The 26,619-nt window shown below is 47.5% G+C and overlaps 1 protein-coding gene across 1 annotated transcript in view; it reads right to left on the bottom strand.

The window, feature by feature from the left end:
- The window catches only part of IGBP1 (immunoglobulin binding protein 1), a 111,301-nt gene that overhangs the window by 57,495 nt on the left and 27,187 nt on the right, over positions 1-26,619 (bottom strand). The window contains exons 2-4 of the mRNA XM_085608347.1: positions 17,300-17,608; positions 15,027-15,222; positions 1,418-1,500 (exon numbers count right to left, since the gene is read on the bottom strand). Coding sequence (XP_085464473.1) covers positions 1,418-1,500; positions 15,027-15,222; positions 17,300-17,608 — 588 coding nt within the window. The remainder of the gene's footprint in view (positions 1-1,417; positions 1,501-15,026; positions 15,223-17,299; positions 17,609-26,619) is intronic.

The following is a 26,619-nucleotide window of genomic DNA, read 5'->3' as shown; positions in this document are numbered from 1 at the left end:
AGTCACAAAATGATAACAGGCTCGGATGTGCAACAAAAAAAAACCAGAGGACTAAGAAGAGAATTTCAGGCCCAAGTATTATATGGCGGAATAATGCACGGAATGTAAATCCAGAAAAGATTCAACCTGAATTTTTTTTATAGCTATGTATGTACAATCCTTTTCATTTACAAGTTAAAGCACTGTTGGGGCATTCAATTTATTGAATGCCTGTGTAAACCATATTGGTATCTAACTCAACACCACATCATGTGATCAGCTTTGATTTTATGACCCTTGCTAGCATGAGAGAGTCACGGGCTAAAACAGAACTCATGGTCATCTAACCGGGGCGCAGCAGTATTGCGGCCCCACGACACAAATGTTAAATGATATGGTCACAAATAATGCCAGACAAATTCTGAATGCCTTGTGACCCCAAGAAATAGTACTATATGAATACATTAAAGACAGACTGTTTTACTGATAGATGGCTTGGTAATGAGTAGACAGCCTAAGCTTTCACCATATCTGCCTTAGCACTGTGAAAGCATCTCATCAATGGCATAACGGCATTTTACCATTCAAAAGAGATTAATTACGCCTCTGGACAAATATGTCTGTTCGCACAGAGGCTTTTACATTAATAAAGTTTTAAATTAATGTAACAGAAATACATTTATAAAGAATGCAACAAATATATGAATGATATCAGTGAGTATTCTAGATTAATTTCCCATGTGAAGTAGACCGGTTATAAAGAAAGGATCATTGATCATGTATGTTGTTCTCCCCCGATTACCAAACCTAAAATTTTATATTGGGGGTGTTCTTGTTAGTGAGGTCTAACACAGAGGCTTTTAACCTTGTCTGGGAGGCATACACCTGGCTCGTACATCAATGGGGTCCCTCTTGTGCTTCGCCAAACAGTTCATACTCTACTTGTTCACCTAATAAGTTTGGTACAGAACCTCCATCAACGCAGTGGGTGCCCATGTGCCCCTTTTCTATGTTTTAGATCAGGATCCTTTCAATGTAGGACAAGGAGACCTGGAACTTCTCGATAACTATTTTATATGAAGATTGCTTCCTTACAGAGTCAATGAATCTAAATGTATTTCACGTGAAATCCTGGCAGAATGTCTTGCACTCTTGGGCGGACCCCAGCACCCTCCTGTTTAACTTAACTCCTTATATAGATTGCATCTAGAGAATGTGATTGCGGCATACTTTTACATCGCATGTTACTAGTTGGCAGATAATGCTACTGGCAATTTGTGTTTTGCTCGAGTGGCTTTTCATATATAATGGGTGCGGATAGGGTACACTCATGAGGCAAATGCATAAACTTGTGCGCAAGCGAGTTATGTGAAACTTATGCCTGTGGCACAGTGTGGCTAGGACAGAGATGGGAGAAGATATTATAGAGGTCACTTACTTGGCCTGGGCTGCATCTCTGGTCAGGATAAAAGGCTTCATCGGTGGTCGTGCTCGCCTTGCACCACGGGATGACAAAGCCAGCTGGAAAAAAGGAGAGCATCAAGAGAGTCAGCGGCCTTGAGCATCACACATGAAGGAACAAGAGCATGACAGGCTCAGAGGTGGTATTGCCTGCATACACCGGAACTACCTCTCCGTGAAACGTCTCATCTCCCCGGGTTTCTCCTCCTGTGAATACTTGCATCTTGAAATCTCTAATAACACCCCAATATGCTCACTTCACTCACTGTACCATCCACCAGGAAACAACCTTACCTTTATTGAACACATAATAGATATCCTAGCCACAAATGCCGGACTCCAGAACAAGCAGATATTCCTTGGAGACTTCAACCTCCACTGGAATGACCCGGACGACCCGGAGGTCAATAGCCTCAAAACTTTCTTGACTGACCTTAACTTATGCCAAATTTGTGACAGCCCAACACATGAAAAAGGATCAACCCTAGATCTGGTAATCTCCAAAGCAGACCACACCCAGCTGGATTCTATCCTCCCTTGTGACTGGTCCGACCATCACATCATCACTTTCTATATCAACAAAGTAGTTAAACCACTATGTCCAATACAAGAGAATGAAAATCTGGAAGAGGAACCTAAAAAAGGTCAATCACTCCTGACTTGCAACCGCTTGCCCCATCTTAATGCCCCCATCTGACAACTCACATGAAGTACATGAGCTAACCAATTACTACTTCCAATCTATGAACATATTATCAAGCAATTTAGCCCCACTACAGTTGAAAAGTATCTCAAACAAAGTCTCAAACCCATGGTATGGCGGTAGGTTAAACGAGGACAGAAGAGCAATAAGAACACTTGAACGTCAATGGAGAGCAGCAACTTCCTCCCTTCACCTCAAATTACTCTGAAGCACGAGAAACACTTATTACAGGAAAATCAGATGCTCAAAAATCGACTTCATCAGCAATCAATTGAACCAATCCAAGAATCGCCCCAAAAGACTGTTTCAAATAATCAAAGCACAATCTAAGGGTGTCTCCCACTCACCTCAAGTTAATGCAGAAACACTCCCCCAACTGCGAGGCATTCGCGTCATATTAAACAAAAACGGAAAACAAAGACAGACCTATTGAAGGACCTATCAGCCCTCACCAACCCTCACATGATCGCCTCAGGGACCCCCTGCAGGAACACGCTTCGCTGTTCCGCAAAGCTCGACCCCAAAAACAATGCAGACTGGTCCTCATTCAACCTCTACAGCGAAGAAACTATTCTAAAAATGCTTACGGCCTTAAATCCCTCCAATCACTTCGCTGACCCACTCCCAGCTTCCCTCCTAAAAGAGTTCACACCGACATTAGTGCCTCTATGGACCAGGATTATAAACACCTCTCTGCTTCAAGGAACCATCCCAGATATCCTCAAAGCTGGTCAGGTCTCCCCCATTTTAAAGAAACCATCAGCTGACCCAGCTGACCTAAATAACTATCGCCCCATAGCCAACATCCCTACCCTGGCCAAAGTACTAGAAAAATGTGTTAACACGTAACTTACCCACCACATTGATCACTTCAATCTGCTCGACTAATTCCAATCTGGCTTTCGATCAGGGCACAGTACCGAATCCGCCATGACCCACATAATAGATGATGCCTTAAAAATACTGGACCTAAACAAAGCAGGTTTACTAATCCTACTGGACCTATCCTCCGCCTTCGACACTGTCAAACACGACAGTCTATTAGACCTCCTCAAACATAGAATGGGGCTATCGGGAAAGGTTCTCAACTGGTTAACTTCCTTCCTTCAAAACAGAACACAAAGTTTCAAGACCAATCAATCTTTATCCAAATCTATTCCTCTCACTTTAGGAGTTCCCCAAGGTTCCTCCCTCTCCTCGACACTCTTCAACTTGCTCATGGAACCACTCACAGAACCTCTCAACTCTGCAAAGGTCCAATATCACATGTACGCAGACGACACACAACCCTACATTAAGGTACACTCATTGGAGAACATCAAGTCCCTCAATTCTACGCTATAAAAAACGCAGACCTGGCTGGCAAATAACCATTTAAAATTAAACACCCTAAAAACAGATCCTCCTAATAGCACCCCCCAACCAAACAACCACCATCATGGAATGGATGAAGCATCTAACAGCACTAGACGGCCAACCGCTCATGATCAATTCTGCCAAATCGCTAGGTATAACTCCGGACAATAAGCTAAATATGCAGAAGCACATCAGTGCAGCAACAAAAGGAGCAACATTTCAAATTAACACCTCAAGAAGATTGAAACCCTTCAAACCCGCAAATGACTTTAAACAGGCAGTCCAAACTCTAGTAATCCCCAGAGTGGAATATGGGAGTGTCGGTCTCTGCGCCCTCCCCAGAGCAACGACAGCCCCACTAAAGAGCATTAATCAACGCAGCCGCCAGGCTAATCACAGGTTCCAAAAGAAACCGTCACATCTCCCTGGACTTGCGTGCCCTTAACTGGCTACCGTTTGAGGCCAGAATCCATTTGAAAATCGCCTGTATGACACACAAGGCATTGCATCACAAACCAGCACGGCACCTTGCAGAAGAAACTAGTTCCATCGGGCAGCAACAGAACTAACAGGAGCTCATAGAACCTTCTTTTGAAACCACATCGTTTAAATAAAAAAAAAAAGGAAAACTTATAACCGCTCATTCTCAGGAATGGCCCCTAGGATTTTGAATGCCTTAACCCCAAATGCAAGACAGGACCCTCACATGGCATCCTTTAAAAAGGAAGTTAAATCGATTCTCCTGACAAAATTCACTTGATCTATTTGATGCAGGGTTGTAGATATGTGCTATGCTGGAACTATTAGCGTTTGTTTGACCTATTATAAGCAATAATATTTTTGTATGTATATGCCTATTACCCCTCTGTCTATTCCCTCTTTTCTGTTATGTGCTGTACAGCGCTCCGATACCCACAAGGGTCTTGTCCGCGCTATATAAAACCTTCTAAATTAAAAATACCTTCCAATGGAAAAACAGTGCATAAAAAGTACCAGAAGCAAGGGGGCATGGCTAAGCTTGCCATGATGGTGGATGCGACTCCCTAGCACTCTGCCTCTCATCCCCATAATCCAGACTTTATCCGCTTACTCAAAGGGCCAGGTGGCTGTGCCCGCTACCCTTGCGCACCCCGATGCAGCCTGGATTCAAGTGAGGCGCGCTCTGGCTGCTGCTGTGGCGACGATCTCCCTGCAGATGGAGGGGAGCATTGAAGTGGGCCTGCGGCCGAGCAGCGAGTGGCGCCAGGATGTGCTGGTGCCAGTGGAGCTCAGAGGGAAGGTGAGGCCATCTTGGTGTTGGGATCTCGCCCTCCAGAGTCACGGCCTTGTGTTGGCGCTCAACCTTGGCCCCCCTTACCCCGAAGAGTTCTCCCGCTGCGGTAAGGGTGCAGACGCACAGTGGGGAGGCATGGACCTATGCGGCTTGCAGCACTTGCCTGGCCACGAGCGCAGGAGCTAGCGCACTGCTGACTGAGTGCCTGGAGACGGGACGGGGCCGGAGCCACGCCTTCCTGTGCTGTGATGCTGCGTGGACCTTATGCCTGATCCGGGCAGCCCCCTGGACTGCTGGGCCTCCGTAGGACCACCTGAAGGCGGCTGGTGGTCGGAGGGGCTGGATAGCGGTGGAGGGTCGCCAGCGGCTGGGGGCGGGTGAGTGGATCGCGATGCTGCTGCCGTTCAATGACCGGCGCCCTGCATGACCTCGGGGACATACGACTGCAGGCATGAAGGCCGCCCAGATTGATAACGGGACGCACAGGAGCTGTGAAAATTGCTGCGGAGGGGGATGGAGCTGGAGGGCCCCCACCGGATGCAGCGGACCGGCAACCTGACCTGCGGCAACATGCCACGAGGGCACCCTATGGTCCCCCGCTGAGAGGACAAGTGGGGGGCTGCATTTGATGTGCCACCTCTATGCTGAGGGACCTGCCTGCTGATTTCACGCAGGGGGGGCCGGCTTTGGGTGCCGCCCTGTCCCACGCTGCACTTGGATTGGACTACAATACTCCCCTGGTTTGCTCTCTGCTAACTTCGAGGGAGTGGGCCTAACGTAGTGGACCGGTGGTGGCCGCGTGAGCGGTGTGAGCCTGGGGCTCACCTCTGGCTCCTCGCTGCGGCACAACTGCGGGTGGGCCAAACACGATCAGAACACGACCTTGAAGCCAGGGGCGGCACCTCAGGAACATTGGCGACACATGGCCGACATGAGCCGCCTGTGTTCCGGTGGGGGGAGAAGAAGGGGTGGAGGGGCAGCACCTGGACAGCTGTAGATGGCCAGGAGTCAGGTGGCTAAAGTGCTGGACACCTCGCCCAGCGATGCCATGTGCCACAAACTGAATGTTTTTCTTGCCGCGGTCGAGAAGCTGGGGACCTCCCTGGAGCAGACGCGCTCCTACCTAAAGGGCAAGATAGATGCTGTGGTGATGGACCTCAACCTTTTGCATGCTGACCACTGGTAACTTGCAGATAAAATGAGAGCGCTGAGAGACACCCTAGACAAACTGGCCCCGAAAACGCATGAGGCAGGAGCTTAAAGAGTTTAAAGATCTGATGGCTCGGGTGCACACATTAGAAGGCAGAGCAGAGGACTCAGAGGTTCGATCCAGTCGTAATAACATCTGTGTCGTTGGTCTGCCAGAGGGAGGAGGATGTGGGGCAGCCCCCTCTACCCCCCCATAGTTTTGTCAAAAACTGGATCCAGGACCTACTGCCAACTGGGAAGCTGACTGAACATTTTGCTGTACAGCGTGCACATAGGGTCTCGACGAGACCTCCCCCCACCGGGGGCTGGACGCCGACCATTTCTTTTACAAGTATTGCTCTACAAGGACAGAGACACGATCCTGCAGGAAGCTCGCAAACTACAGTTAATTCAGGTTAAAAATAGCCAAGTCCTCCTATTGCCGGACTACACAGCTGCAGTGCAGAAGCGCCAGCACTACTTCGTGGGGGGGGGCGCCTTAACCTGGAGCTTAAATATTCTTTTCCCAGCGTGGCTCCGTATAGTCAAAGGCAAGACGCATTTCTTTGACACTCCCCTGGCTGCCTCTGAGTGGCTGGACTCTGTGTTCCCTGGGCGCCCTACCACCCCCCTCGGACACAATGGAGTACCCAGCGAGAAGATGGCGCTGGGAACTGCCGGAGGAGGGGGCGCAGGACATGGGAGAATGGCGCAGGGCACGATCCCAACGCCGAACAAATGATACAAGACCGGCGCAGAGCGCTGCAGCTGAAATCAGTGAATCCCGAAGGGGGTCGATATCTGGGGAGAGCCTCCAGGAGCGGGGCAGCCACGAAGAGTCACGGACGTCGCAGCCTCCTCCTCCTTGGACTCCGTTACCCTACCTGTGGTCACTACGCAACTAGGCGATATAGCATGACAGTATGCGGATGACGGGAAGGCCATGGGCACCAGTCTGAAATTTGCGGATATGCAAGTACCCTTAATCTGTAGCTAGTATTACTGAGCAAGTAATGTATTATTGCATGTATGAACAGTAATGATATTTGGGACATTTTAAGCTTTCATTTTTTTGTGGGGTGCCCCTAGCACTCAAGTCCTCACTGGGCATTGCGGGGTTTACGCGGGCAGGGGGTGGCTTAACAGATTAGTCTGTGGTTTGGACGGCTGCTTGTTGCAGACCCGCCCTTATGGTATTTGTAGATTTGTTTACAGTGTGTTCTTATTTACTATGCTTGTGTTGTCATGACACCCCCCCACTACTATCACTTGGGGTCGCCTCTCTGCATGCTTTACACACCACCCCCCACCTGCAGTACAGGCCAGCCACTGCGCCCCAACCACCACATGCATAAATGTCTAACTGTTGCAATGACACCCATAATGGTCTACACCTGAAATGTCCGGGGCAGCCACAACCCTGCTCATAGATACTCAATCTACTCCTACTTGAAGAGACACCGAGCTCAAATTGCTTTTTTGCAAGAGACACCTTACGTCCACTGAAGTCGCCTGTTTGCAGAGGAGATGGAGTGGGCAGTTATATGCCACAGGTTACTGGGCATTCGCCAGGGGGGCTAATCTGGATTAAGCCAGGCACCTCCTTTGCCATTGAGGATACAATCATTGACTCGGAGGGCTGCTAAGTGTCGATAAAAGGCCGACTAGATGGCAGGCACTTAGTGTGGGGCTCCCTGTATGCACTGAACACATACCAGCCTTCTTTGCATGACACAGACGGGTCGGCTCGGCTCTCTAGCTGGCATGGGATGCCCTGGCTTCTGGGTGGCGACTTTAAGTGTTTGCTGGACACAGAGCTTGACGGCTCCTTCCCCCCCGCTTCCTGGTGCTGCTTCAGTGCTTGCAGCGAAAGCGCTGAACACGTGGATGGCACACTAGAGTCTTGCAGCTGTCTGGCGCCAGTGTTATCCTGTTGATAAAGTGTACTCGTATTATTCGGGTTCCCACGGTCTCCACGTGAAGCTAGACAGATTTTATCTGCACGAATGACATATCCCTGGCGGCGGCTGATACGGGATATATGGGCAGAACTCATTCAGATCACAACCCACAGTATCTGCGGTTGTCCTGTGACAGGATCCAGTCTTCCATCCCCAGATGGCATCTTCAGCCGAGACCCTGAAAGAGCCACCGTTCCAGAAGGCTCTGAGCTCCGCCATAGGTGCTCACTTCTGCGAAAATGCACACAGCATCCTCGCGCCTTCTGGAGTAGGATGCATTTAAGGTAGTCGTACGGGGTCATTGCCTCATAGCGCAATTGGGCATGTGAAAGTACCTGGAGGCTGATCTTAAAAAAAAAATAGAACATTGGCTGCTTCGCATAGGAACGCAGGCTGCGGAATCCCCAGCAATTCAAATGCAACGACCCCGCCGCCGCCAGAGCCAACCTGCACGAAGGGATGAAAGAGGTAGCCGAGTGGATGACGACCAGCCGCTTGAAATTGAACTCAGACAAGACGGAGGTCCTCATCCTGGGCTCTTCCCCCTCCGCCTGGGACGACTCCTGGTGGCCTCCAGCCCTGGGCACCGCACCCAAACCGACAGACCACGCACGCAACCTGGGCTTCATCTTGGACTCCTCCCTCTCCATGACCAGGCAAGTCAACAACGTCTCCTCGGCATGCTTCAACATCCTACGCATGCTACGAAAGATCTTCTGGTGGATCCCCACCGAGACCAGGAAGACCGTCACCCAGGCCCTCGTCACCAGCCGACTGGACTACGGCAACGCCCTCTACGCCGGTACCACCGCCAAGCTACAGAAGAGACTCCAGCGGATCCAGAACGCCTCAGCCAGACTCATCCTCGACATCCCACGAACCAGCCACATCTCCGGACATCTGAGAGACCTGCATTGGCTCCCAGTCAACAAAAGAATCACCTTCCGCCTCCTCACCCACGCACACAAAGCCCTACACGACCAAGGCCCGAGCTACCTCAACAACCGAATCAACTTCTACGCTCCCAAACGCCACCTCCGATCAGCCAACCACGCCCTCGCCGCCGTCCCCCGCATCAGAAGAGCGACGACAGGAGGAAGGTCCTTCTCCTACCTGGCCGCCAAGACCTGGAACTCCCTCCCGTCCGACCTGCGCCTGACCCAAGACCACCTCTCCTTCAGGAAGAAGCTGAAGACCTGGCTGTTCGAGCAGTAACGGCACCCCCCTTCCCCCAGCGCCTTGAGACCCTACGGGTAAGTAGTGCGCTCTATAAATGTCTTTGATTGATTGATTGAAGGCTAAAAGAGCAAAGCTCACCTCCCTGCTGGAGAGACTGAAGTGCTTAAATTCCAAGTCACATTCTGCCCGCACACACACACACACACACTGCGTCAGATCGCACGGGCCACCTGCTGGCCTGGCTCATCCATCAGGATCACACTCGATTGCCCATTGCAGCAATCCACTCCCAGAGCGCCACTCTGATGTATACCCAAACCGAGATACTCCACAAATTCACACCATTACCAGACACTGTACCGGTCCAGAGCCGTAGCCTCCCCGGCAGAAATACAGCAGCACCTTACTACGGTCAGGTGCCCCCACCTTACCTCTGAGCAACAGCTAGAACTGGACGAGCCGATAACGCTAGAAGAAATACATGCCGGTATCCATGCTCTGGCCATGGGAAAGAGCCCCGGCCCGGATGGGCTCTCAGAGTTTTACAAGGCCTATGCCACCCTCTTGGTTCCTCAATTGCAAACGTGGTGCGACGCCACGCTCTTAGACTCTTGCCTCTCGACCTTGCAGCGGAAGGCACTGTCGATCCCAGATGAAGTCCCGCTGCCCGTCATGGGCCGCACTGCGCTGGTAAAAATTATAGTATTGTCCAGGATGTTGTATTACTTCACCAACTTACCAGTATAAATCCGAGCGAAAACGTTTCGAGAACTAGAACAGTGGACCAGAGACTTCATCTGGAACAGGGGTGGGGGGGGGGGGGGGGGGGTAGAGACACAGGATGGCGCTACTAAAACTGTTTGCACCGTAGAGCAGGGTGGGTTGGCCGTCCCCAACTTGGAGCTATATTACCTAGCCGCCCAATAACAATGGGTATCGTAGTGGCTGGCAGGTCTGCTGCTAGATGACATGGCGACACTACTATCAGCATGGATGCCGGCCAACATACATCATCTATTTCACCCCGTGGCCACAGCACCCACGCCACAGCCTGGGCTGTTGGCTCAGGCCCATCGCTGTTATAGGCACAGTCTATATCTTACTCAGGGGCGACCCCATAGGCGGAGCTGGTACCATGACATGGGCGGGGGGGGGGGGAGGGATACAAACGCTGGGTGATTTGAGGATGGAGTGTTGCTGACATATGAGGGATTATCCCAGGGTTCGGACATTCCCCAGGACAGTTCCTGCTATTGAACTCACTGAGAGACACGCTGACCCAGGCCTGGGGAGGCCTAGACACCGAACCCCGGCCCCACCTAGCAGTACAATATCTGCATGTGATGGAGAAGGGTAGTTATATAATACACTGGTTAAGTGAAGCGCTACTAGCACACTGGAGGGATCCACTCGCCTCCCTGCGTGGCAAATGGTAAGCAGACCGAGGGAGTCCTTGGGTGGACACAGAATGGGATAAGGTTTTGGCAAGCGCTACTCAAATTCCACGGAACGTTAGGTTCCGCCTTATACAAAACTACATCATCCATAGGGAGTATCTCTCCCCTGACAATTTAAATAGATACTTCCAGTTGCACTCCGCGGGTTGTCCCCGATGCGGTCTAGTGGGGGTCTGCCTCCTCCATATGTTGTGGTCATGTCACGCTTTGCTACAGTACTGGCGGGAAGTAACGTCCTGTCTGGCCACATGTACAGAACGAGCGGAGCTGCGCACTTGGGAGGAATGTGTACTGGGATTGTTCCCTAGATCCAAGAAACACAAAGTAACTTCCAGATTTCTGGACTTGGGGTTGATCGCAGCGAAGCGATTAATCACACGCAGGTGGAAACACAGACCACCCCACCCGCACCCCCTCTCCACGACAAGGCATGGAAACAGTCTCTCCTGATATGGGCACAAGCGGAAAGCATAGAGCTAAACAGAGAAGATGCACTGGGGCTTAAAGAATATCCTATTACGAAACACTGGGGTTCCATGCTGCGGGACTTACACACCCCCGGAGGTAGACTACTCCGTAGCCTGGGACACAGGGCCGGAGTAGAGATGGGTGCACTCAGGCCTCTTGCCAGCGATTATTTTTTATGTGAGTGTGTGGGGGAGGGGGTGCCTCTCTGGTTACTTTAAGGGGGGGGGGGGGGTCGGCATAGTAAGGGGCAAGGCAACTCTGTTAAGTTTGATTGTTCAGCATATCATATCTCTGGCACGCAACCATGCTGGTACTCTGGCGCTGACCAAGTTGATCCAATGTAAGACCCACAGACTGCAGGTTTCCTTTTAAGGATTTAACCCAGGACCTACGAACCTGCCATATAGGACAGCAACTCTGTAATAGACGCGTGCCTTGCTTGGGATTAACCGGATGTACATTCATACATAATGTATATATATTCTTTACTGTTGATTATCTATACTGTCAATATTCCTTTGCCTACCCTTTTACTTTATGTACGCCAACTAACAAAATGCCGATAAAGAGATAAAAAAAGAAAAAAAGTACCAGAAGCAAGAAAATCAATATTAAAATAGAATGAGGAGTCATAACAAAAGATCATCAGGTGTGATAAGGAAAACAGATGGTTAGCTAGTAAAAGGCAGATTGGGTGTTTTTGGGTGAGGAGCTTGAAAAAAGAAGAAACAGAGCAAATTGACATCCATTATGTACCACTCACAGAGAAGCTGCAAGAGCTCCTAGACATTCAGAATAGAAAGCTCCGCTCCCCTGAGGCACTTCCAGCCATTAGGGCAAATACTGTCAGTAAGTTGTGTTTGCTGTGAAAATTTAATTAAAAGTGCATAAACGCAGAAACAAAATTATTATTAACCGCATTTGTTAAGCGCATAGCTACCCGAATCGGGCTTCCCAGCGCCAGCCATCCCTGCTGGAAGCAAGCACAACTTACATTTTAAACCGGAATCTTTTCAGTTGTTTTCTAAAACTGGACACACTGATGTCAAGTCTAAGACAAACGGGCAGAGAGTTACACAGTTTGGGGCCAGGTAGGCAACGGACCGGCCAACACTTCTAGCCCTCTTGATTCTTGGAACAATGAGAAGGCCTAGCTTGGTTGACCCAAGTTCTCTACCTGCCTTATAAGGTTTTATAAGCGGATGAAGAATCTGTAGACCGGATTATAGTTAGCACGATACGTAATGCAAAGCCCCTTAAATTAGATTGCCTATAGGCAGTCAGTACAGAGAGTCAAGTGCTGGTCGAGCTGACTGGGATCCAAGTAAACCCATAAACAAATCGGACTGCCACGTTCTGGATGGTTTGCAGGCTGTTAATCACGGAGATGGGGCTGCCTAGATACAGGGAATTGCCCTAATCAAGGTGCGATAGTATCAGTCCCTGTACCACTGTGCTTCGTAGCTCAATGGGGAGCCTTTGATATCCAGAGTAACAAACAGACTTTTCACCTCTAGTTTCGGGTAAGTGGGGGTGAAGGGGGGGGAGGGGCGATTTCCTTAGGACAGATTCCATGTAAGTTGGTCCCATAAAGATGGGTTGTCAACCACCATGACCTCCGTTTTTTACCCATTCAATTTAAGGCAACTCTCTGCCATCCACTTGGTGACTTGCTCTAGGCAGCCGTTGAATTTTTGGGATACTGGTTCGCCATTAGGAGAGAGAGAGAAATGATAATCTAAGTGTCGTCCGCGTAAGAGACCGTAGTGAAACCAAAAGGATCATATAATGTCAGATAATTGACAGACATATATGCTAAAAAGTGTGGGACTAAGGAAGGAACCCTGCGGGACACCACTCTTTAACTGATGCATCCTGGAAAGAAAATGGCCATTCGCCGACTTGAAATCTCCTGTTGGATAAGAAAGAAGTTAGCCATCTTAACGCCATTCCAGTAAAGCTGCTCATGTTCATTCTACAGAGAACAACAGGGTGCGATACAGTGTCAAAGGCTGCGCTCAAGTCCAACAGGATAAGCGCAGCCAACACACCCCGATCTAGAGATTGCTTTAAGTTCTCTGGGGCCATTAGCAGTGCAGCTTCAGTGCTATGGCACTGCCAAACTCCCCTTTGCATAGGGTGCAGGATATTATAAGCTTCTAAAAATTATGAAAGATGCCTATTAATCACTTTCAAAGCAAACAAAAGGAGACTATGGACGGAGGGCTGAAACTTTTCAGACACTCACCCCCAGTCACAGATCTGGGTTGAATCCATCATCGTTCTATAGCTCACTTCACCTCCCCAGTTCAGACCCAGCCATATGCAAATCAGTCTTGACCCTGTTCCTCATGGGAGCAGTCCAGCCCACACTGCCAATCCAGGTCTTCCCTGGACCGGAAACAAGCAACACTTTCTCCAGGACTTTGCTAATCCCCGAAAGTAGTGAGATAGGTCTGTAGTTATCCATCTCTTCCGGGTCTAATTATCTTTTTTTTTTTTTAATAATGGTGGTAGAACAGCAAGCTTTCATGCGTCCAGGACAACCCCACTGTCCAAGGGCGAATTCTAAATATCTTCTGTAGCGATGGCATCACCATCCTGCGTGAGGATATCTAAAGCAGGGTCCAACGGGGAGCCCTATTCACTGCAAATCCCAAGACTGTCTTTTTTCTCCATGGACGGAAACCTGTCGAGCGTAGCATTTGGTTAGTTAACAGTGGTGTTCTCAGGAATCATATTGTTAGATTCAGCTTCATTCAAAAAAGGGTTATAAATTAGGCTGACTTTGCCCAAAAAATGGTTGGCCAATGCCTCACAACGAGATGTTTGTCCCCGAGATCGCAGGTTTTAAAAAGGAATTCTCTGCCTGGCTAATCCTGCTTGCCAAATATTCAGCTGGGCTCTCCAAATAGCATGTTGATTGATTTTTAAAGCCTGTCTATCGGCCTGTTTGTCAGTATTCCTATAGTGGGCCCTCCACTCCCTCTCCGATCTCCTACATGCTTTCTTTTGCTTCACCAGCTCTGTGGAAAACCACTGCGTTTGTAGCAGGGCTGGGGCTTCTTGCTTACTCTTAGAGGAATCAACCTGTCTAGGGTAGCAGTGATCCGTTTAGTAAATGCGGAATACGACGATGTAATGTCTCCAATGAACTCAGGAATAGAATTCTGCAAGGACGTTTGCCAGGCTTGCTGGTACAGTCTGGACCATTGCCGGGTCAACCTATTTTCAGATTTAGGCATATTTATTCCTGATTTTGGAATGTAAAAAGAGATTAACAAGTGATCAGAATAGCTGACTGGCAGGAGAGCCTCTGCTAGGTTATGAATATTAGAAAAGCTAGGGGTCAATACAAGGCCTCTGTTGTGTGTAGAAAACTCAACATTAGGAATAGCGATTTTCCAACTGCAATTCCCAGAAAATCGCAATTAGGCAATTGCTATTCCTAAAATTTGTACATATGGGCCAAAGTTTCATGGATATAAGTTAATGGCACCAGGATATAAGTCAATGTTTAGAAATGGCCTGTACACATTTATCAAGTGAGCCATCAGCTTCAAATACTAAACTGCTCATATTACTTCCCAAAAAGAGCACTTCCATGCCAGGAAATTGTAAATGTAAACTTCAATTGTAAAGACTTAGCAGCAGACTTCTCCAGAGCAAGAGCGAAAATCTTAAACTCCTTGCTCCTTTACTGGAAGTGTCTTACATTTCAAACTTCTCACTTCACTGCAGTAAGAATGCAAAAAGGCCATCTGAATTCTACAAAATCTTCAGTTGATACTCTGTTATAACCTTCCAGAGAGTCACATCCACACAAGGTGACAACACCCACTGACCTAAAGGTTCACACAATTGAACCCGGACCACCATGGACCCATTTGTCTGTTCACCAGATCTCACCAGCACTGACACATGTATAACTAGAAGCAGTTTTAACTGAAATGTCCAACATAAAACAGCCATGTAGTGCACTAAAGATGCAATAGGAATACCTGCTGCATTCCTTCTCTGCCTTTGAGGATCTCCACCTCCTGCTTCAGGCTCTCTAGCTCATCCAGGGAGATGTTGATCCACCTCCGGAGATGCAGCAAATAGTACTCTCGAATCTGTTCTTCGTCGGCTGTGCCGCTCTCCGCCATCTCTCTCATGGATGCTAGTCTGCTCTCTGCCTCCTTCCTCTGGTTGAACCTAGGCAAAGAAATGATAGAAAGGATTTATCAAGTTAACACAATCTACAACTTTTCCTGTGGAAGAATCCTCCATTGCGTTTTAGCATTCATTGCAAATTCAGCTTTTTTTAAATTACCCAGACTAGGCCACACATCCAGGTCTGGTTTGGCCCATGATACAATAAACAAAATGCAATTTGACAAAACTGTTGAAAGGATGAACCAAGTGAGATGAGATGGTAAAAAGCTATGAAGTGAAAATGAGATTCAAGACACTAATATTTTTACTGCAAACAGGTCATGATTTTTGGCTCACTAAATTAAGTTTAAAACCTCAAAACCCTTAGAGTTCTGGTTTAACAGTCACTCTGATAGTTAATGCTAATCTTTATAAAAATATTAAAAGCTGATAGTCAAAGATTTAGCAGAAAAAGCATTATCATTCTGGAGTTTAACAGCCAACGAACCCTATTCAAAATTAGAGTTCGCCTATAGACAAGGATTTTCTTGGATTTATGCTTAAAACTCTCTGGGAACAATCATAAAATGAACAGTATTTTGAGCAGCAGCAGCAAGTAAGCGATGAAGGCTGTCGGAGCTCGGATATAATGATAAACTGCCTTCGTTTGTCAGTTCACTGCAAGGCACCAACTGGAACACATGGAATTTTATACAGGACAAGTACATTTATAGTCATACTATTCCTTGGACAAATCGATTTTCCATTAAATCCCATGCAGTATTAATGTGCAAAAGAAACCGTTGATGGACGGAATGCTGGACAATGCAAACATTCACCCACAGTCACAAGAATCTGGGTTTAATCCATCATTCTTTTGCTCACCACACCACCCCAGTTTGGACCCAGCCATATGCAAATCAGTCTTGACCCTGTTCCTTGTGGGAACAGTCCGGCCCGAACTGCCAAACCAGGTCCTCAACCATCCTGGGACCGCGGCATAACCGTTCATCAGCCAGGCTAGCTTGAATCCAGTGAGGTAGTGAGCACGGGACCCACGTTTGGACATACCCTGCCAACTTAGGACAACATATGCAAAAGAAACAGTTGATGGACAATGCAAACATTCACCCCCAGTCACAAGGATCTGGGTTTAATCCATCATTCGTTTGCTCACCACACCAAGACATGGGCCCCAGGCTCACTGTGCCACTGAATTCAAGCTATTCTAGCTGATGAGGGGTGAAACCCTGAAACCCGTCCAAGGATGCTTGGTTCCAGTACAGGGAGGACCTGGCTTGGCAGTACGGGCTAGACTGTTCCCATGACGCACACGGTCAAGACTGATTGCATATGGCCAGGTCTAAACTGGGGTGGCATGGTGAGCAAAAGAATGATGGATTTAACCCAGATCTCTTGCCTGGGGGTGAATGTTTTGATTTGTTCTGAATTCCGTCCATCAATTGTGTGTGTCTTTTGTATTATTGTGTGTAGTCATTTACTGCTGTGCAAATACTCAACAAAAGTGCATAAGCACTCTAAAATGTTATTTTTATACTCCACACAAATATATTTTTCTGTGGAAACAATAATCTTGTGCTACACCCAGGTCAAAGCTGGGGTGTTCCATCCCCATTCCCAGTGTACTCCCACCTTGAGAGGAGAAAATAGAAGACCATATCCACAGTGGGAATGTGCGTAGTGAATGCTTGAGAAAGAAAAAAATAAAACAAACTCAGCGATTTGTAGGTGTTTGAAAAGTTTTCATGGTAGCTCCGCCCTGGAATTCCCACTCTACAGCCCTATAAAGAGGTTTCATGGGTATGTGTAAGTAAATGCAATTGTGAGAGTAAATTCACTTTTAGTGAATGCAAAACACTTACTTACAGCAATAACAAGTCACTTGGCAATTTAAACTCAATTTAAGTGCACAGATGACTTTCAGAATCGTGCACTTCAGAGGGTCTGTGTGGTTGTACTAGGCAGTGAAACAAGCTAAGAGATGGATTAGAAGATCCCAGGTGCAGGCAATATCTATTCAGAGCTCAATTTCTCTGCGTCATCGATGCCACACACTCCACCTTCCCCTAATCTATCTCACAAACAAATATAAACTGCAGAAAAAAATAATACCCACCTTTCTATTTTGCTTTGTCTGTGTGTGGCCATGGCTACCAGATTAGGGTGTGGGGAAATGAGTACATGGGTTCTTTCACTTTCCTCTGCTGCTGGCTCGCTGGAGCTCTCCATCGTTGGCAGCTCAAACTTGGCAATGTTGTACTCCTTGCAGCGCTTTAGGAAGTCCAGAAAGTAGACCTGGGCATTCTGCACATGCTCCAGGCGCTTACTGGGATTCACCTGCTTTAGAGTCAAGGCACCAAGCAATGCGGGCAGGAGGAGGTACTTCAGGTCTGCAGAGGCAAGTTCTTCCAACTCTTCGTTGCGGCTGAAAAAAAAAAAATCACGCTGTAGGAATAGTGCAAATAAGGTCAATATGAACTGGCAGCCCTTGGTGCCCTGTTTTATTTAGTCTCAGTAAAGCATCCTCTGAAGGCTTCAAGTTACTTTAACCGCCTTAAATTATAGTACTGTGGCCTCTGCACATCGTTCAATCATCTCTTCCTTGGAACTGTCCACCATAAACTTTAAATGCAATGTATATCACACATCCCCACCAGAAAAGCATAACATCTAGAGTTTTCAATAAACTGTGGGTAAATTGTCAGCTACACTGTGGTAGGACCTGGGAGCAACAGTACTCTCTTTAGTGCAACATGAATATATTTACTTAACCGACTTTCAAACCAACAGCTACCCCCAGCACAATTTGTTTGTAGTGACTTTGCTTGCTTTTTTTTTATACCTCCTTGCTCCCAGTTCTCTCCTCAACATTTTCACCACTACTTTCATAAACTTAAGAGGATTGAAAAAAATGCCATCTACAAATTCGTCCCGCATCTGTAGCTTGGAAAATGAAAATGATCACCACCTGCCCAAACTTTAGCTCTCATGCTCAGGTTCAGATAAATTTTTAGATCAAAGCCTGTCTGGTTTGCTCAAGACATCTTCGGCCATTCGGAAAGCTTCCCCGGGAATGCATTCACTCCCCTGCTTACCACTGGCTTTTTGGTTTGTAACTCAAAGTTTCTTACTTTCTATTTGCTAACTTCATTTGCTTCAGGCCGTTCAGCTTTGAGTTCGTCCTTTCCAGTGCCCAAACTTTATTTACATTATCCTTCCCAGTGCTCACTTTCTGTAAACAGGCCTTTACATCTTGTTCTTATCCGTCACATTTGCTCTGCATTCAAAGACAGAGGTCAAATGTCAGGCTCCTTCCTTCTATGTAGCTTGGTGTTTATATTTCTTTCTCCTGGACTTCAGAGTGAGAGGATTTATGGAACAATCATGCATTCTATGCCATTGCAATCTACTCTGTACCACTCCACTCTTGTCATCCGCTCTAATCTACACCACTGCACTCTACCCTACACCACCCCACTCAACTGCACACCATTCCACTTTCCACTGTGCACCGCCACTTCACTCTACTCTGAAAACAATCCACTCTGCACCGTGCCACTGTAATCTACTCTGAATCACTCTATGTCACTCTACATCACTCTACTCTACTGCACTCTATTCTAACCAATGCACTCTACGCGAATGCACTCTACCCTAACCACTGCACTCCATGCCATTTCATTCAATAACAATGCACTCTAGGCCAATCTACTCTGCACTCTACTCTACATGACATCACTTAACTTTACACGACTGCACTCTATCCTGCATCACTCCACTCTGATCTACTCTGCACCACTGCACTCTACTCTGCACCACTGCACTCTACTCTATGCCACTGCACTCTACGCCGCTTTACTCTACTGTGAAACAATCTACTCTATGCCACTGTATTCTACTCTGGGCTATTGCACCTCTCCACGCCAATTCACTCAAAACAACTAAACTACGCACTATACAACACTACTCTGCAACACTCTATGGCACTGGACTCTACTAGGCACCACTCTACTCTATGCCAATGAACTATACTTTACTCTGAATCACTCCACTCTAAGCCACTGTACTGTATATCACTGCTCTCTACAGAACTCTACTCTATGCCACTTCAGTCTACGTCAATGCACTCTAAAACACTTTAACCCGCAAGATTGCATTCTCGGCCACCGAACTCTACGCCACTCTACACCATTGCGCTATACGTCACAGCACTCTACAATCTATTCTACTCTGCACCACTGTACGCCACTACTTTCCACAGCACTCAACTCTGCAATACTCTATGCCACTGCACTTTACACCTCTGTACTCTATCCTGCACCACTCCACTTCACCCTGCACCACTTCACTCTGAAGCTATTTGGTCTACGCCACACTAAACCACCCTGCGCTGCTCCACCCTGTGCCACTTCACCCCGTGCCCCTCCACTCAATCTTGCCCCACTCCACAAAACTCTACTCGGCGCCAATGCACTACACCACATTACTCAAAATCAATGCACTGTAAACCACTGCACTCAATGCCACTCTACTCTGCACCACTGTACTTTACTCCACCCTGCACCACTACGATCTATGTTGCACCACTCTACTCTGCACCAATGCACTCTACACCCCTTTACTCAAAACCAGTTCACTCTAAGCCACTGCACTCTATGCCAATCTACTCTGCACCATTGTACTTTAAGCCACTTCACACTAGGCCACTCTACAACACTCCACTCGATGCTGCTCAACTCCATTAAATTCTATTCCACTCTATGACACCCTACACCATTCTACGCCCTCTAAGTCACTCTAGGCCACTTCACTCCACTCTATTCTGACACACTAATCCACGTCACTCCAGTACTCCACGCCACTCCGAAACTCTATGGCACATCACTACACAAAAACGACTCCATGCCATTCCACACAACTTCACAACAATCTACTTCTCTCTACACCAGTCTAATCAACAACACTATGTCACTCCACTCTACAACACTTCACTTTATGACTCTTGTGAGAAAGTGCCACTTGACATGGTTAGTCTCCCACTTTTTGCCTGGTAAAATGATGTGTTTTCAATTGTAAGTACACAGGGTCCCAGCCAACCAGGTCCCCTGTGCCAGTGCTCCTTCCCTAAAACTGTACCACGATTGGCACTTCAGAGCTCCCCTGCAAGTCCCTAGCAAAGAGTACCCAGGACATTGATACTGAAGAGGGTCCCCTAAGGACCTAGGTCATGCAAACTGCCACTGCAGCATGCATGCCATGGTGCAGACAAAAATGACAAACTCAACATGGCACACTGCCTCTGTGCCATGCAGAGCAGCATTGCCCAAGGTATCGGTAAGTCACCCCTCTAGCAAGCCGTACCATCCATAAGGCAGGGTGCACTGTATCTCAGGTGTGGGCATATCTGAAAGTGTAGATATGCCCCTACACTATCCAAGTCCATTCTTAAATATTGTAAGTGCCAGTGAAGTCATAGGGTATATGGGCTGGAAACTTGACAACTCTAGTTCCACAGCACCATGATTGCTTCACTAAACGCAGGAGTGTTTGGTACCAAACAACTCCTCTCAAACCCACACTGATGTCAATGTGGGATTTATTGAAACATGTACCCAGATGACACCTCAGAAGTGCCCCCTGAAACCTACCAAGCCTGGTGTGGTCTCTGACTAGCTTTAGGCAGCCTTCCACCAACAGACATGTTTCTGGACCCCTGGGTCGAGAGCCTCAGCTCCAGGGCCGGACTGGGAACCATAACCGGCCCTGGCAAAGTGCTCGGATGCTGCAAAAACGGCCCTGTAACAAAAGCGGCCCCCAGGGGCCCAAAACCAGCCCCCACCCTTTCGGCGCACCGGGGGATTGCCCAGTGCCCGCTATGGCCAGTACGGCCCCGCTCAGCTCCGAGGCCAGATACAAAGTACGTCCTGGGCGGAGTTGCCACCCCTTCCTCCCCCAGGATGAGCACAGTGCTCCAGAGGGGAGCTTCAAAGGCCAGGCTTGCCACCTTTGTAATGAGACTTTAGCCTCTGCTGCTAGCAGCATATGGCAGCCCCCAGTTCAACCCCCCCACACTTGTGGCGGGAGAACTGGCGGGAAAACCAAGAAAGGATAGGAAATGTCCCCCGTCCCCAACCCCAGCCCTCAGGTGCTGGAGTCAAAGCTAAGCACATTTTTCAGTGCCCACCATTTTGAAGATGGTGGGACTTATCCAATCAGGGCTATGCCTCCCCCACCCACAGGAGTGTGTCAGAACAGTGGGTGTAAACACCTCAGGTAAAGAAACTATTGATACGGTTACTCCCCGGTAACATCCCTAAATCCAGTAATTAGGTGGCTCCCCAGACCCTAAAATCAGAATCCAGATGATCGAAGAAGAGCCGGACACTACAGCGTTCCACCAGCAGAGAAGACTGCAGACATCAAATGACTTTGCCACAGTCCTACCAGAAGATCCAGCGCCAAAAGACGACCTGTCCTGCAGCCCAGCGACCTCCAAAGCCTTGGGAGGACTGCCGGACTCCGACAAAGATCAAGATCTCCTGTGGACAGCGGACCTATCCAGAATAAACCAATTTTAAAGAAAAGGAACTCAGCCCTGATTAACTGCAAAACTTGCCTCCGGACCCACGGCCAGAGTCTAAGTGGCCCACCGGTCCTGCAAAGGTTCCCCAGCGCTTCTGAGCCAGAGTCCACCATGGGTTGACCCTTGCCGGACTCAACCTCAGTGCCTGCAGCTTGAATCCGAAGACTACCCCTGACTGCGACCTTCCGATAAGCTGTTCTCAACGCCAATGGACACCCCTGCACCTGAAGCCTCTGGGCCTTGGGGAGCTTGCCCACCGGTGTCTCTTCGCCCCTAGAATCAGAACTTACCTGGGCAGCTGTGAGTTTTCTTCATGCAGCCTTCTAGCCAGCACATGCAGCCTCTTTCCAAAACCGATCTCCCCAATTGAATTACACTGGGCACCCAACGATGTGTTGGCACTCTGCACCCAGCCGCCCATGAGGGTGTAAGTTTGGTGCTGGCTTGTGGCCCCCCCCTTTACTTAAGATGATCGACCCCTGATACCAATTTACTCACCTGTGAGCAGCTCATCTTCAATCACCCCCAGTCTCCATTGGTTAACACTGGGTGCCTGACCCCGAATTGGACCTCTGCACCCTGCCGCCCCTGTACCGCTGGTGTAATATTCTCGGTACCAATTTGAACCTTGCCTGGTGTTGACTTGAAACCCAGAAGACTGGATCTGTAAGTTGTATACTTACCTGAAAAACTGCATTCTGGTCTTCCTCCATAGGTTAACATTGCACAGCCAGGCAATTGGAATTAAGTGTCCACTTTTTAAAGTGTAAAAATGTTTTCCTGCAAAACGTACTTACTTTTTGCGTACATCTTGGTTTTAAAATAAATCTTGAAATAAGCTCATTTCTCTAAAATAGGTGTGGATTTCCTTTTGAGTCGTGGGTCATTTATTAGTCTCTGTGTGCATAACAAATGTCTTACTCTCCTCTGTGTTAGGCCTAAGGCTGCTCACGCACACTATCACAAATAGAGCCCTTTGGGTTTACATTGAGCCCTGTACACTTCTGGGGAAATCTGACTGTGCACGATATAACCAATTAGTAATATACCATATACAGAGCTAGCTACGACTCGCCTCTCAACTCGGCAACCTCTCAACTCGGCAACCTCTCAACTCACATAAATCTTATAAAAAAATATCCATATGTCTTCCACTCTACTCCCTCCACAACAGTTTGCCACTCCACTCTATGCCCCTCCACGACACCACAAACTCTAGGCCACTCCATAACACCCCATTCTACGACACTTCATGCCACTCTCCCTTACACCACCAACTTTTAGCCATGCTGACCAGCTTCCAAACTGGTGTATAACATGGCTAAAACATATTGGCAAAGCCAATTCGCTCTTGCAAAGACGAGACCTATTGGCTTTGCTAATGCTTGTTAAGTCTTACTGGGGACAGAGGATGGCTCTGCAAGAATACAGCTGAACTTGTTCTCACAAACAAAATCTTTCAACATACGAAACACTCCTCTGTCACTTGGGTGTACAGTTTACACCAGCCAATAAAAATTCACATTTCTTCCTTCAGGCTGGAAACACAGCTTTCCTAAGGGCGTGAGTGATCAGAACATACCTTTCAACTCACTGTCTTCTAGGAGGCCTTAGAACCTTCCCCACCCTCAAAGCAAGTCAAATGCCTTCCAGTTCGACCATCGCACGCTCCTGGGAAACTACATAGTTAATTTCCATGTGCCTTTAAAAACAAAATTGTGACCTTGTGCAATGTATGTAACCTGGTGCTTATGTACAGCTCTCTAATGCCTTTGGGTCAACTCCGAAATTAACACTAGACAAACATCCAATAGCGAAAACAGGAAAGCTCATAACTGCAACATGGTGTCCTGGCAACAAACATACAGTGACCAAGAGTTTCAAACAATATCATAGTGGAGCATCAAATTCGCTCCATTTCCAACAAAGAATATGGAAGAATGGCCATTTTCATGATTTGTGTATTCTCAGTTAGTATATTCGTAAACTTTTATAATGTGTGTCCTACTGGGTAAAATTTGTAAAAAAATAAAATTAAAATAAACCATTTTCCTTGGATTTTACCAATTATTTCTGGAAGCCAGATGTAAATCAATTTGCCAGCAGAAACTGCCAGAAACTGCTTTTACTCTGCTACTGAATTACTCAAACGTGCATAACTTCATTAATTTATATTCTGTATGTATCCTAATTAATGCCTAAGCAGATGAGATGTTGCCATTATAATAATTGTATTATATGTGAGGGGAGCTTGCACTGCTACTGCACTAGCTGTACAACTTTAGAGCGAGGTGAGCTTGCACTGCTGGTGTCTGCTTTATACCTGTTCTCTGTGTGCGTGTGTCAAGTGTGGCTTGCAATGTTATGAAACATCTGTTCTATTTGTACAAGGAAAGATGACACTATTGTGGTCGCTGTTCTGTCTATATCCCTCTGAAGCTTGGAAAATAAAATTTCCCTATTCAAAAGTGAATAGGAAAGGCTTTGCCAGTACTTCTTTACCCTCTACCTATAAGTGGATTCATTGCTTCATAGTTCAAGGTCTAAACTACACCAAAAAAATGAATATTTTCTTTAAACTCTTGCCACGATTTCAATACGTCAAAGGTTCTTCTTTAAGTGTTTGTTGGCTTTTGAGGGGAGGATGGACTACAACTAGTTGAATCTCAACTCGATGGATGGCAAACATGGGGAGTAGCTACTAACTGCATCTCGCTATTTGCTACTATGGACCTGCACTACCTTTATCCTCAAGTGTCACGTGTGGCAGGAACAGACAGCAAAAACCGGCTGCATTTGCACTGCTCAGCCAGCCCTCAGCAGCAAATATGATGCAAATGATTGAGGGGCTAAAGGCACGGCAAGAGGTTGAACCTAGTAATGGGCAACTTAGTCAAGCACTGCAGCTACATAGGTAAAACAAAGATCTGGTTGAAATTGCTTGGTAACTATTGGGGCTGGTCATAGACTTGTGTTCAGATAACACGGGAACTGCGCTTTCAAAATACCAGATTCTGGGTTGTTGTGTCCATGGAGTCACTGATCTGCTGACGTTAAGCGAGGGGACCCCCGAGTTTCCATCAGCCGTGGGCTCGCCCCAACACACATCAGCAGAGCGGATAAAGAAACGTGTGGGTGGCTCAAAAGTAGGTTTGCGTTGGAAGCCACCGGAAATGTGTGCACGTGTTATTGTGTTCCACTGCCTTGTGTGGCCACACAACAACCAGGTAAGGAGGTGAGCCTCTCTCACATTCCAACTCACCTCCTGCTGCTGCCCCACTCCACCGGAGCCACACAGCAGCCAAAATGCTGCCTGTGCGGTTAGCCCAACACCATCTTCCTTCCCCAGTGGCCCAATCTATATGTGGCACGCAAGCCTCTCTTCACTCCAGACACAGAGCATGCCTCCCCACTGCAGAGTCCACATCTCAGCAAACACAAAGGTGACTTTAATGGAGGCTCAGGTTGGCACAAACCAGTAAACATATGATGCCTGGTGATTTCAGTATCTTTCTAAACGCAGTTGTCCCTAGTGGTTGTATATGGGTACCACTGCTACGCTTCTGCACAGCGCTGCTGCCACCCATTTGTGGTAACTAACTGCAGGGGTAGAATTCCCATATCCTCACATCCAGGCTCTGGCAGGACCCTACACAATCTTTGTAGTTTACAACCATGCTGTCCAGCGCTGCTGCCATAATTCCGCTTTTTGACATGTTCATTGCTGCCTCCTCCACTGCCGCACAATTGCAATTCTGTGTTGCAAGGTTTGAGAATGACTTGTCTGCTACAAAAGAAACTGAATCTTCTGCTAAACAGCCTCTGCCACTCAACTTCGTTGGTGATGAAGTCTGCAAGATGTTTCACACCCTTTCTGACAAAGGCCGAGACATGACTTTGATGCTGCACTTAATGAGCAATTCAGCTCTCAAACCAACACAAACGACGAATCATCGGAAAGATGGAATGGCGCACCCCTAGCTCTCACCAAAATTAATTGCCAGAAAACCAAACAGCCAGGAGAAGTGGGTAATGTGTGTGGACATGAGGTTGCCTGACAAAGCCATAAAGAAAGAGTGTCACATAAACCTGATTGCAGATGATATTGTGAGTTTTAAAATGAGCAAGACATCCAATGCAAGAGAAACTAAACTGCTTTAATATTAGACCAATACACAACTTATGAAAATTGAAAAAAGGAGTTGTGTCAGCTCCTGTATCAAGTGGAAAGCATCTCAAGGGAACATACCAATTACCCATTGACTACATTTCACTTGCTTACTGGACTCAGACATGCATCCTCTTTATAAACAATGCAGAACAAGCATTTGCAATGCAATAGGTCTCGCATTTACGCGAGTTTGAGCTATTGACATTGCAAATGACAATGCATTTATCTGTTTTTAAAACTTAAATAAAAGGCAGTCATTTGCAATGTCAATAGCTCAAACTCGCGTAAATGCGAGACCTATTGCATTACACTCTCAGAATCCGGACGTAAACGATAAATGTAGCGCAGCCGAACTTTTACGTTAGAGGAATAAAAGCTGAGTGAGTCAAAAGGACTACATTTGCATTTCACGCTGTCTTGACGCGAGTGTGTGTGTATGATGCGGTTCGGTTTAAAGTGAGGTGAGAGAAGAATGTGCATTTGTTAGAGAACCAGTCCTGTAAATGAAATCCTTCATGCATGCATGTTCCAACTGAAAAATTAATGTATGCACCGGAATTTCATGCACGCTTTCAAGTCTGCGGGCCCAAAAGCAGAACATACGCCGTCCTGTGTGGCCTCCCACACTCACTGTCTGAGCGAGTAGTTAAGACGCGTTTCTGATGATTTTGTGCGTTTCACT

Source organism: Triturus cristatus, chromosome 5_2 (genome assembly GCF_964204655.1).
Source record: "Triturus cristatus chromosome 5_2, aTriCri1.1, whole genome shotgun sequence".
NCBI lineage: Eukaryota > Metazoa > Chordata > Amphibia > Caudata > Salamandridae > Triturus > Triturus cristatus.
Note: the sequence above shows the minus strand (reverse complement) of the source record. Positions and strands in the feature narration are given on the sequence as shown.